Here is a 13,528-nt window from a genome sequence, read left to right on the forward strand (position 1 = left end):
TGCTTTTGAAATGAATATATGTTCATAGTCTTTTAAACGTGTTTGAGAAAGGTTTGAAGTTTGATTTCCTCCTAATAAAAATTAATAAATTATTAATTAATATTTACCGTTAAAATAAAATAAATATATGTTCATAGTCTTTTAAACGTGCTTTTGAAATGAATATATGCTCATAGCCTTCTTTTGCATGCATTCAAGCACATTGTCAAAGCTTTTTGTGAAAGAATCCAGCACCTCATGTTCCAGTTCTGATCCAACAGAACTCCAATCAATCCCCAACTTCTCAATTGCATTGTACATGTCTTGAGCCTCTGATACTTTTGCATCAAGCGTTCTTGAAAGAATACCATGGTCCATGAATGCTTGAAGAGCTTGTACTAAAAAGGTTGAAATCTATAGAGGCACCAAATAAACGCAAGGTTATTTCAGCAACCTATTAATGAATGATCTGAACTTTAAGCTTTTTCACACCAACATTAATCCATATTAGCCCACATGGCCATCCAGTCAAGGTAAAAAAATAAGGAAACCGATATAACTTACTGTATCTGGTCCAATAACAGAATTAACATAAAATGTGTCAGGGTAAGATGGATTTTTCACATTTGTTGAAGCCCACATCAACCTCTGCTTCTTGGCACCTCTATTCTCCAAGCGTTCCCATCTTGGACCAGAAAATTTTTTCTGGTAAAGTTGGTATGCTAAGACTGCTTGAGCAACTGCACCCTATAAGAATTGATATAATATTTTAGGCAAATGTTAACTAGTGCCCTTAGGGCATTGGTTAAGAAAACTAAAAGGAGAAAGGTTTTAAAGGCAAAATGCTTCACATTACCTTTCCTTTGAGATCAAGAGCCTCAGAAGTACCAATTTGCTCAAGTTTCTTGTCAAGTGTAACATCCACTCTACTGATGTAGAATGCTGCTGCACTTGAAACCTTAGAGAGATCAGTCATGCCACAAGACTCAAGGCCATCCAAGTAAGCATCAATCACTACTTCATATTTAGGGAGGCAGAATATGAGCTGTTCAAATACGCAAACTATGAGCCTATTGCTGTTACAGCCAATAAGGATCAAAATTTGTGACATCAGAATGCACATAACAAACTTACAGTGGCATTTACACTTATCCCCAGAGAAATGACCTCCTTCATGGAAGAGATGGATTCATCAGTGGCAGGAATTTTCATGTAAACACACGGACTTCCAACCATATTATGAAGCCATTTTGCTGCCTCAATTGTCCCCTTGGTGTCATTTGCTAGCTTTGGGGAAACTGCAAGAGATACATGTCCATCTTCCCCATCTGTTTCATTGTAAATTGGCTCCAGAAGTTTGCAAGTATCTTGTATGTCCTTCACAACCAATTCCCAATAAGCACTTTCTATGTCCTTCCCTGCCCCTACCAATTCAGAAACCTTTCAATAATTTATTCTAAGAACTGCAAATCAATCCCCTAACAAGCTCTGAAATGAACTTAAAACTTAACAAGATTTTCGTATTAGGGATACACAGCTGACAGGAGATTTACATAATAAAACCATTCTTAAAAATTCATTTAATTTTACAACAACTGGCCAATCAAATATTACACAAGCTATTTTTTAACGTTGGCTTGATTACACCCGGTTTAACTTTAACCTATTCATTTTATTTTTTCTGAAAGAATGGCTAAATACACTTTTTACCTTATGATACAAAGTAGACTTCAATGATCTTTAGACAACAATGGCTCCAATTTGGAATCTCTCTCCTCGGGGAGTGGAGGCCTGCCATTACCAGACTCCATGTCAGTAATTGAAAGCTTCTCCACTCTCTCTTTTGATAATCGTGCAAACAAACTTGGTTTGTTCTCTACTGAAGAGAATGGTGCTTGTGGATTGTTAGATGCTCCTTTCAAGCTTTGAACATGTTGCAAGCAAACTTGAACAGCATCATGTACTCTCACAAAGTACCATTCTTTGCCTATCAACTCCACCAGACCCGATCTAGACAAGGTAAGCAGAACTTCTGGACTTGGATTGGATATTGCAATCTGCAAGAAGAATAAGCTCAAGTTGGTTGGTGGGGACATTGTAAACCTGTAGCGATTATTTCAAGAATTCTAACGGTAGTTGAAACTTCACAATCTTATTCTACTTGAATGTCCCGTAATTTGTACTCCTGATACAAGTCTTTCAAAGCCTGAACAGCACTAGAATCTATGTATGTCACAGCTGCAGTCATCAGAAGTCAGAATTATTATCATTATCCCTTTCATAGTTTAGTTATGAACAATTGTAGTGGAAAACAGCATTCACAAACTTCAGTACAATGTGGTTCATGTAATTCATCATCTGAGGTAACTTAAAAGTAATGAAAATGATAAACACCTGCTGAAAATGTCTCACACAGCATCCACACGATCCAGTTATGACACAGTTAACCACCATTAGAAATTAGGCATTTTGATGGTCTCATGAATCAATTGAGTCATATTGACCATTAGTGCCACTAGTACACATCGATAATTATACATTCACATTCATTTACTCTTTAAATAAAATTTCAACATGTTAAGAAATATGTTAGCTTAAATAGTTAAACACATGAACAATACAGCATATGCCTCTTTGTGCACAGGGCAAGCAAGACTTACATGCCATCTCTAGAATCACGGAATAAATTCTTTCAACCTCAGGTCCACGTCTTTTAGAACGATCAACATCAACTTCATATTCACGCAACCTGATAAGAGAACTCTAAATGAATTAAGGCACGCTCTTGATTGGGAAAATGTCAATTACAACTCACTTCTCATTACTTGTCCTTGATGTAACTTGTGTTTGCAAAATAAAAATATTGCCTAATCAAAATAATCCTTAGTACAAGGAAAATATTGTCAAAAAACTCATGGTTCAACTAAGAACCTGCTGAAACTCATGATTGTTTGTCATATCACTTAATGTTGTCAAAATGTTGAACTATATGTATATATAAATGTATTTGCCATGTCCTGATCTGGTTTGTAGTTTTGACACGATTATTTTGAACCTAATATATTTTTGTCTTTTAAATGTAGGTTGTGAAGCTTCATTAAAATACTGGGTATGTAGACAACACACCAGCACAAAGACTGCTCCAGGTCATTGGTAAGCATAAGCTCCTATTCGTCAATATTTTCTTTGCTAGATTTGAAGATACTTTTGATAAATTATGATGCTACCACACTTTCATTTTCCTAGCAAGTATCTTAGTTGTTTTTGTTTTTAAGTGGACGAAAACACAGGTATTTATCAGAATGTTGTTATTTTGATTGCACTGCCTAACAGCTTAACAATGAAAATAAAATCTCCAAAGTCCAAAGATAATCAATGGTAATCATATAACAAGAATTCTCTTGATTTAGGAGGTTATATTTTGACACTTCAACATCCAGTATGATTTGTCTTTATTAGAGCATTTATGATCAAGTAATTAAGAATTTGATGCATATAAGGGTAGCTTAAACTTTGAAAATAATTAAGAATATAACATCCCACTTGAACTTTGAAATGAAAGAACCACAAATTCCATTCTAATAATAAATGGGAACTTGGCACCCACACTAAGAAAAAACCAAGTTGGGCACGAAATCAAGTTGGCGGCATAGGAACAAAATCATCTTTGCTAATGATACATTTGACGCTACCAAACTGCTGGACGATGTAGTTTTTTTGTTATGGACGTGGCTTCGAAACTTAGAGAAGGATTTTGTTACCCATTACAACCACTGGTCTAGTAACATCACAAGTGGTTTTAGTAGGTAGCTTAGGGTGTAATGTTAGACTGTTACTAGAGTTTATTATATGTTATGTACTCAGAAATTGGTTCTATGTTACACTACATTAAGTCTGCCGTGGAACCAAAAATCTGACCCCTCTATTTGTACTTTTGAGTACCTCTGGTACTTTATTAATATAAATTAATACTTATTTTTGCTGATAAAAAAAAAAGTTAATTTTTACCACACAACACTAGCACACAACACTAGCCAAAACTTAATTTGTTTCCATTTGACAAAATATTTAAATTATCCTTATTTCACTTAAAATAAACCTCTTTATTGGTTGTACTATTTTATCAACCTTAAACATGATGAATTGTTATTTGAGTATGATTGATCCAGCTGATAGTTTCCCCGATTCATGGTACAGATTATATGTCGTCATCACGACATTTGTGTTAGTGTTTTCCCTATAACTGCATCCCCGCACTCGTTGTCGTTCACACTGAGCATCTTTCGAGGTATGTCTCTATTTTTAAAAAGTGGTATGATTGTAACATGTCGTTGTTCAAATATCGATATTGTTTCATGTTACTAGTTAGTTGCATTATGAGTGAACCTTAGTTGCACATTTTTCTCTATCACAACATTTATTTTTATTACACATTTTTCTCTTCTCTTCTTATTTCTTTCTTTTGTATAAAAATTGTAATTTTTTTATATAAATTACGTTACTATAAAAAACAGTTATATAAATTACACTGATTACTGTACCAATCCACTAAAATTATTTAAAGATCTAGCAACAAGAGACTTGAGTATTTTATATAAAATACAAATTTCAATACTGCGTTTATGAGTTTAAAAAATAATGTTGGACCTCCATCAAGTCACCTTTTCCTCTCCCATATACAATAGGAAAAATGGATTATTCCTTCAATTTTTATTTGCATGATAATGGACTATAAGTCTTGGTTGTACATGGAGTTTGAAGCAGCCAATACAGCAGCTCCTATTCCAGATCCATCTTTAGTATGCTCTATCACCACATTGTTTGACTTTTCTGTTCCTAGCAGCTCTATGACTGAATCTTGCAAATAAGCCCTGTATTGAGACGTATCTGATGGCAACAACACTTCTCTTCCCATTCCCAAAGACGAGACGTATCTGATCCTCTTCCATTTTTTGTACAATCCCCACTATTCCTGCACCAGCTAAGCTCCCACCTCGCTTTACAATTGTCTCACAAACCTCTAAAACTGTTTTTTCTTTCACTTAAATTGGATTCAACCTGAAGTGAAACAACCCAATGGAAACAAAACACAAAATGAAAATTAATTATAGGGTGGGTATTATATGCATTTTTTTAGCAGATACAATAAAACACATTGCTCTTGTTTGACAATAATATGATCATAACTCTGCATCATCTTAAAAATCTGGTCCACAAGGAGTATGCTTTTAAATATAATATATTTTGAATAATTATTTTAAAAATTACTATTGAAACAGTGAGTTTTATATTTGCAATATCAAATAACAAAATGGTGCTTATTTATATAATAGTTCTCTTGGGAAATTACCATCTTTCTTTGGCCAAGAAAGAAAATTACCATCTTGGTTAAAGGGAGACCATTTGAGAAAGCTCCCCACTCAGTGCTCTACTATTTTCTGAATTCAAGTCTAGCTTTGAATATAGTTGTATCTTATAACATTTTTGAATATTTTTTTGCATTTTGAATATTTTTGAATTTTCTTAATTTTAAAAATAGAAAAACTATTAAACTTGAAAATTGCAAAAGAACCAAAAGTACAACTAAACCTTAAAATATCAATCATTAGTTGTGGTCTTATGAAACAAAATAGCACCAACTTGCACACAGTTATGGGAAATTTTTGGATGTATGAAGTATTTACATGGCAAATTCAGTAAATCCTTCTCTGAATGTCAGCCCACAGTATTGTCCTCAATAGTGTTATAACAGAATAGTAAATGGCATTTGTATTATTGAGAAGATGACGGGTAATAGGGTTTTACTTAAAAAATAAAAACCTTAAATATAGTATACATCCTTAATAAATATTGGATTTTTATGTTTGTTTTGTAATAAATATTTGTTTTGTGTTAAGTTCTTAATAAGAATAATTTTTTTTGTTCTTAACACTTATTTGTAGTTCCTCATTACTTAATAAATTTTGTATTTGTTCTCTAATAATTATTTTTTATTAGTTATTAGTCAGAACTAAAACAAAATTCGCTAATTAAAGTATCAAAGATCAAGAATAAAAGTGTTGTTTTATTAGGGACTCAACACAAAATAAAATTTTATTAGAAAATAAATAAAAAATTCAAATATGCAAATGCGAAGAGGATATTATTAGAAAATAAATAAAAAATTCAAAAATATAAGGTTCAGGAAAAAAATATTATAAGCTTCCTATCTATAAGCTCCCTTATTTCTTGTTCTTTGTTGGTCAGTGTACACTTATAAGTAACAATATATGATGTTAAATTAGCACCTCTAGAGCCTCAAAACTTGTCGCTGGCCCAAAAATTTATCATTTTAGTTAAATTAGCAACTCACATAAAACTTATACTACAAGAAATAACTAATACCACCTTCAAAAGTCGAATTTAATGTTGTAAAGCAATTACATCCCCAGTAGAATCTTCGTTCACCGCAGCCTACAAGAACAATATATGGAATGTATAGTGATAGGTTGATGAGATTCATTCCTTTGAAAGAAATTCAGACTGATCATAGAATGACACTCACATTATTATGCCAAATATAGTTCCAGATAAATAAACAAACCAGATAGAAGGGCTGACATTGGCAATGATCATTGTTTTCGAGTTTCCGCCAAGAGAGTCCTGCATTTTATGCCAAATAGTGATGAACAAAAGAACCCTGAGACTAAAGAGTCAAACTAAACCATCATATAAATCAACCTGAAGAAGAAAAGTTAGTCTAGAGTCTCTGTAAGGGATATGCCTCTGCTTCCCATTTGCCACATCCACTAGTATCATAATAACATGACTGCAACAATGATTAGAGAATACTAGTTACTCAATGAGAAAGCAGAAATAAGACAATTCAAAATGTTAATGTATTAAGCTAAAATGTAAATACCCCAAGGTAGATAATGATTTATTGATGTTAGCTGCTTCTTTTAAACGCTCCCCCTCAGCACCAGAAGTCTTCTGTCTGTTAGATATATGATAATCATAATGATAACTTGGTTCATAGGATACTTTAAGGGTTTCAGCAAAGTGCATTCCAATCCTGTACTTCACAATTTAATCGACATATTTCATCATTTTTACTGGCTATTTCCTGTTCCAGCACTTCTAGAGCCTCAAATGCTGCACTTCTTTCATATTGTACGGTGTATTCCATCTGCAACAGTTGCTCTTCCAAGATTAGTTGACCCTCAGATGATTCCTCGAGCTTTTTCTTTTCTTGTTTAAGCTCTTCCTCCAATAGAGAGTGTTGTTGTGCAGCTTGTGCCATAGTTTTTACAGACTTGTCTTTCACTCTCAATTGCTCTGCAGAAATTAGAACCATGTCTTCATTCTCTTTGATATCAAATGCTTTATCAGGGTCTGCCCTGCCCCTGAATGATTTGGAGTAAGCCTCAGCAAGTTCAGATTTAAAGATCAAGAGTCCCAAGCAATTTCCTCTACCTTAATTATAGGATTGTATTTATGTGGTTTCTCAGATCCCCATTTCAGATTCTTCTTAGGTTCAAGGACAACTTTTATTTTAACCGGTGTTATGAATATCAAGTATCCTCAGCAAATCTATAACTTTCAAGGATATGCATCATTCTACATCCAATTCTTCTATGTTCAGTGGAATCCCTTTAATTTTTTTAAGATTATCACATGCAGATAAAAAAAGCTTCCTTAATAAGCGACATTCTTTGGTGCATGAAGGAAGAAGTGTGAGGTCCAAACCTCTCAAGGATGTGCAATCTGTTACACAGAGTATTTCTAAATTAGGTGGAATCCCTCAAATTTTTTTAAGATTCTCACAAACTTCCAAATAAATTTCTTTCAAAAACTGAAGTTCTTTAATGCATGCTGGAAGAATTGTGAAATCATCCCCTCTTAGGTGTAATTCTTTCACATTGGCAAACAAAGGGAGACCTCTTAGAAGGAATTCGTCTGATATATTGGAATGTGAAAGATCAAGAAAATCAATGGGATTTCTAAAGACCATTGAGGTCATTTGTGCTTCCCCTTCGTTCTCTTTGGATAGAAGCAACCCCTCACATTTTTTAACAATAAAATAACGAAGTTCTTTCATCCCAAAAATGCTACTTGGTAACTGAATAATTCCACCATTCTTCAGTTTAATCCTTTGAAGTTGAGTGAGATTTTGAATTGAAGATGGCAATTCTTTTATGGGAGTGTTTTTAATATCAAGGGAAGTTACATTTTCCATCTTCCCTAATATTTCTGGAAAACACTCAAGACTACCACAGTATGAAAGTTTAAGTTCTTCAAGAGAGGTCAATTTGATTGGCGGAAAACTCGTAAGCTTGCTGCAGCCATCAGCATACAAGATTTTAAGTTTATCCAGAAATCCAACTGATTCATGAATTTTAATTAAATTCTCACAATTGCAAAATGATAATTCTTGTAAACGTGGGACACCACATAGGTCAGGTATCTCTGTTATATTTTGAGAATCAGAAAAATTCAAAACTCTCATATTCACGAACATCTGCCAAAAAGGTACAAAAAAGAGAAAGAAATAGGAATCAAAGGATTAATATTCAAAAGAACTTATTGATATGGAAGTAGTGAAGAGAACTTGTATGCATACCTTGTTTGACATGAACAAATCAAGAGACATTAAGCAACTACCGAGTAACTCTAGTTTGACAAGTTTCTTTGGATGAAAATCAATTGGTAAAGATGGTGAAGGATAGTCCCACCATTCTAATACTCTTAAACTATTTGGAAGATGATTGGGACCTGTGGTAAAGCTACCACTTTCTATGATAAGTCTTTTGAGGTTATTCATCTTTTCGAAGGCCATTCCATCCCATTCTACTACTCCATGATATTTGAAACAATACAGATTTATGATAAGTCTTTTTGTGTTCTTTCCCGGAATTGCTAAAAGTCTTTCTATTAAATCCTAACGATGGAAATATCATTTCTGAATACAATTTTGTGATGCAAACACCAATTTAACGTTGCTAGGGAAGATTCTTGATATTGACCTACTTTATAGGGCAAAACATCAACTCCTCAAGCCTCTATTTTCAGCCCCAAAAAAAATGCTATTTTCTAATTTCTCTTGTCTTTAGTCAACTAGGCCTCTACCCTTTAGAATGAACCCACTGTTTCCCTTGATCTAAAAGCTAGCCTGCTAGGCAGCCAAAAATGGAGCAATCATAAATAATGGAAAACAAATGAACAAAACATATAATAATTTTCAAAGACAATAGCAACACAAACGAGCCTCATGTCACTCATGAATGCCCTTACGTACAGGGAATTTAATTACTTGACTTCTGTACATAATTGGCATTGTTATACACCTACAAAATCGGGACTTGGTTAATGGATGTTGTACTGATTGAAGTAATATTATTGTGTAATTCTAGCTCTAATTCAATGTAATTAAATTAGTGGGCACACAGCAACTCTGGAATGGTATTATTATCATGTGAAAGAAGCTTGTTGCCCTCAACATGTTAAAGAATACATGAGTATGCTTTATCCTGTTCTGGTCAAGTTAAGATGTTAGCCAAAACTTAATTTGTTTCCATTTGACCAAATATTTAAATTATCCTTATTTCACTTAAAATAAACCTCTTTACTGGTTGTACTATTTTATAAACCTCAAACATGATGCATTGTTATTTGAGTATGATTGATCCAGCTGATAGTTTCCCCCATTGATGGTACAGATTATTTGTCGTCATTACAACATTTGTGTTAGTGTTTTCCCTGTAATTGCATCCCCGCACTCGTTGTCGTTGACACTGAGCATCTTTCGATGTATGTCTCTATTTTTAAAAAGTGGTATGATTGTAACATGTCGTTGTTCAAATATCGGTATTGTTTCATGTTACTATTTAGTTGCATTATGAGTGAACCTTAGTTCCCCGTTTGAGATTTGATACATTGATTAATACGGATAGTTTGAATTAATCGATGTATTGATTCTTGAATTGTCCGTTTGGACAGTTTGGGATGACATATTTTTATAGTTGAATCATACGTAGAGGTAAATTATCTTTTGAATGATTTGAAGAAATTTCGGTATACTGCATTTGACATTGTTCTTCGGGTGCATATTTGATCGGGGTGATTGTTCACACATTCACCTCTTTCATCTTGTGTACTTGAAGACCAATGCGAAATGCTGCCGAAATTTCATCAAATCACTCGAAAGAGATTTTACTTGTATGTTTGATTCAACTATAAAAAATGTCTTCCTGAATGGGGTAGGGCCACACCTTCAATGCAAAAAAGTGAGTTTAGCATGCATCACAGATAACTTATTCATTGTCATGAATAGCAAAGACGAAAAATGGATCGAAGTTGGATGAAAGCAAAACGCATCAGTGATGAGTATGAGAACAGGGTGGAACAATTTCTACAGTTTACGCAACTTAATGTTGAAGGTTTGAGGGGCAATTATTTTTGCCCATGTGTTAAATGTCTTAATGGTAGACGACAGACAGTTGATGAAATCCGATCACATCTGATATGTTACGGCATCATTCCAAATTACACAAAATGGATATGGCATGGGGAATCGGCCGACATTCCAACTGTTTCTCAGTCTCAGGGGTTCACGAAGACAGCGAAGAGCGTATAGAGGAAATGATCTGTGATCTTGGACAAGAGACTTTTGAGCAAGCGCATGCACCTCTGTATGATACAATAGAATGTGATTCCAACACGCCATTGTATCAGGGGTGCACATCTTTCACGCGGTTGTCAGCAGTGTTAGCTTTGGTAAACTTGAAGGCAAGATTTGGGTGGAGTGATAAAAGCTTCACTGAATTGCTGGTCTTATTGAAGAACATGCTTCCTGAACAAAACACTTTGCCGAAAAATCACTACGACGCCAAAAAGATTTTGAGTCCAGTGGGAATGGAGTACAAGAAGATCCATGCATGCCCTAATGATTGCATATTGTATAGAAATGAGTATGCAGAACTACGGCAATGCCCCACGTGTGGGGTATCATGATACAAAGTGCAACATGATGAATTAATTGATGATGCAGGAACCAAAAATTGTCGTCCTGCCAAGGTGTGCTGGTATCTTCCAATAATACCAAGGTTTAAGCGATTGTTTGCTAATGCACATGATGCAAAAAACCTTTCATGGCATTCGGATGACCGAAAATCTGATGGATTACTGCGACATCCTGCTGATTCGCCGTAGTGGAAGACAATTGATCGTTTGTATCCAGAGTTTGGGGATGAGCCAAGGAACCTAAGGCTTGCTCTTGCTTCTGATGGAATGAATCCTTATGGTAGCTTAAGCAGCAACCACAGTTCTTGGCCTGTTTTACTGATGATTTACAACCTTCCCCCATGGTTGTGCATTTTGCGTAAATACATTATCCTGTGTATGATGATCGCGGGTCCAAGGCAGCCAGGGAATGATATTGATGTGTATCTTACGCCATTAATCGAAGACTTGAAACAATTGTGGGAAGAAGGGGTAGATGTGTGGGATGCAAATGTGCAGTAGACATTCAGGTTACGCACAATGGTGTTTTGTACTATTAATGATTTTCTAGCATATGGAAATTTAAGTGGATACAGTGGGAAAGGGCATCATGCATGTCCTATATTTGAGAAAAACACAAGCTTCATCCAACTCAAGCATGGAAAGAAGACGGTATATACCAGACACCGAAGATTTCTAAAAGCTTTTCACCTTTATCGACGATTGAAAAAAGCTTTTAATGGAAGTCAGGAGAATGAAGGCCCCCCGGAAGCATTAACTGGAAACCAAGTTCATGATCGTGTAAAGGACATTGTAACCGTGTTTGGAAAGTCCCAGAAGAAGACATGATCTCCCAACAACATGTGGAAGAAACACTCAATATTCTTTGATCTTCCATACTGGTCTGATCTATATGTGCGTCACTGTCTAGATGTTATGCATGTGGAGAAAAATGTTTGTGATAGTTTAATTGGTACTCTTCTTAAAATTAAAGGGAAGGCAAAGGATGGCTTGAAATGTCGTCAAGACTTGGTTGACATGGGAATACGAGAGCAGTTTCATCCCATATCACAAGGTCGACGAACATATTTACCCCCAGCATGCCACACACTGTCAACAGCAGAGAAGAAAAGTTTTTGTCAATGTCTGCGGAATGTCAAAGTTCCACAAGGATACTCTTCAAATATCAAGAGCCTTGTCACCCTCAATGATCTTAAGTTGGTTGGCTTGAAGTCTCATGATTGTCATGTCTTAATGCAACAATTATTGCCTGTTGCGATTCGCGGCATCTTGCCTGACAAAGTTAGAGTTGCCATAACCCGTTTGTGCTTTCTTTTTAATGCCATATGTAGTAAAGTCATTAATCCTCATCAATTGGATGACTTGGAGAATGAGGCTGCCATTGTCATTTGTCAGTTAGAGATGTATTTCCCACCATCATTTTTTGACATCATGGTTCACCTCATTGTTCATCTTGTGAGGGAAATTCGGTTGTGTGGTCCAGCTTTTTTGCGGTGGATGTATCCAATTGAATGCTACATGAAAGTGTTGAAGGGATATACCAAAAATCAATACCGACCAGAAGCTTCCATTGTAGAAAGGTATGTTGCTGAAGAAGCTATTGAGTTTTGTTCACAGTACATGGAAATAGTTGAAGCTGTGGGGTACCAAAAATTCGTCATGACCGGACACGAGGAGGTCAAGGGACACGAGGCTTCAATGTTGTTACCATGAGTCGACAAGATGTGTCACAGGCGCATTTGTATATCTTGAATAACACACAGGAGGTCGTTCCATACATACAAACTCACAAACAATATCTGACATCTATTAACCCAAAATTGAACATGATGAAATTGTTGCAAGAGCATAGTAGAAATTTCATGAACTGGTTTAAAGAAACAATTATGAGTGATGACAATGCTTCCAAAACATTAAGATTGTTGGCTATTGGTCTGAATCTAAATGTCCCTACTTGGCAAGGGTATGACATAAACAATTATTCGTTCTATACAAAGTCACAAGATGATAAAAGTAGTGTGCAGAATAGTGGGGTGATTGTGGAGGCTCATTCTGAGCACTTTTCTAGAGCATCTGATAACAACCCAATTGAAGCCTCAATGCCTTATTTCGGAGTTATTGAAGAAATCTGGGAGCTTGATTATAATCAATTTAGAGTGCCAGTATTTAAATGTAAATGGGTTAATGGAAATACCGGTGTTCATAGAGATGAAATGGGATTCACTTTAGTAGACCTTAACAAGGTAGGTTACAAGGAGGAACCGTTCATTATGGCAGAACAAGCTAGACAAGTGTTTTACATCCAAGATCCAAATAATTGTAGATTATCAGTGGTTCTACAAGGAAGGCCAATTGGTGTTAGGGAACAAATTCATGATGCATCCCTTGACATTTGTGTGACTCCTCGTTTTTTGCACAAAAATGCCTTCAATATGTGAACAAGCAGAGGTGGATGATGTACATGTGATTTGTCATGATCATGCTGAAGGTTTATGGGAGAACATTGCTCCGTAACCGCCTTGTATCAATGTAATGTTACAATATTATT

The 13,528-nt window shown here is 35.2% G+C and overlaps 1 protein-coding gene and 1 long non-coding RNA gene across 2 annotated transcripts; both read right to left on the reverse strand.

Annotated features, from left to right (window-relative positions):
• Positions 1-492: 492 nt before the first annotated feature.
• Positions 493-4,894, reverse strand: LOC114386048 (transaldolase-like). Its single transcript, XM_028346058.1, has 7 exons — positions 4,728-4,894; positions 2,640-2,728; positions 2,141-2,217; positions 1,926-2,036; positions 1,114-1,419; positions 836-1,024; positions 493-726 (listed from the first exon to the last, which is right to left on the reverse strand). The coding sequence occupies exons 1-7, from the start codon at positions 4,892-4,894 to the stop codon at positions 508-510; spliced, it is 1,158 nt and encodes a 385-aa protein (XP_028201859.1). The 3' UTR covers positions 493-507.
• A 1,707-nt stretch (positions 4,895-6,601) lies between these two features.
• LOC114387295 lies at positions 6,602-6,967 on the reverse strand. The gene is made up of 3 exons (XR_003661285.1): positions 6,881-6,967; positions 6,700-6,787; positions 6,602-6,621 (listed from the first exon to the last, which is right to left on the reverse strand). It is a non-coding gene; the product is annotated as an uncharacterized LOC114387295 (long non-coding RNA).
• Positions 6,968-13,528: the final 6,561 nt, after the last annotated feature.

This window comes from Glycine soja, chromosome 15, assembly GCF_004193775.1.
Source record: "Glycine soja cultivar W05 chromosome 15, ASM419377v2, whole genome shotgun sequence".
NCBI lineage: Eukaryota > Viridiplantae > Streptophyta > Magnoliopsida > Fabales > Fabaceae > Glycine > Glycine soja.

What these genes read in the sequence shown, in the direction of transcription:
- LOC114386048 (XM_028346058.1), bottom strand. Translation starts at nt 4,894, where the DNA reads ATGGGAAGAGAAGTGTTGTTGCCATCAGATACGTCTCAATACAGGGCT. An exon ending in GGATAAGTGTAAATGCCACT is followed by an intron (nt 1,025 to 1,113) that starts GTAAGTTTGTTA and finishes GTATTTGAACAG; the next exon opens with CTCATATTCTGCCTCCCTAA. An exon ending in CTCTTGATCTCAAAGGAAAG is followed by an intron (nt 727 to 835) that starts GTAATGTGAAGC and finishes CAATTCTTATAG; the next exon opens with GGTGCAGTTGCTCAAGCAGT.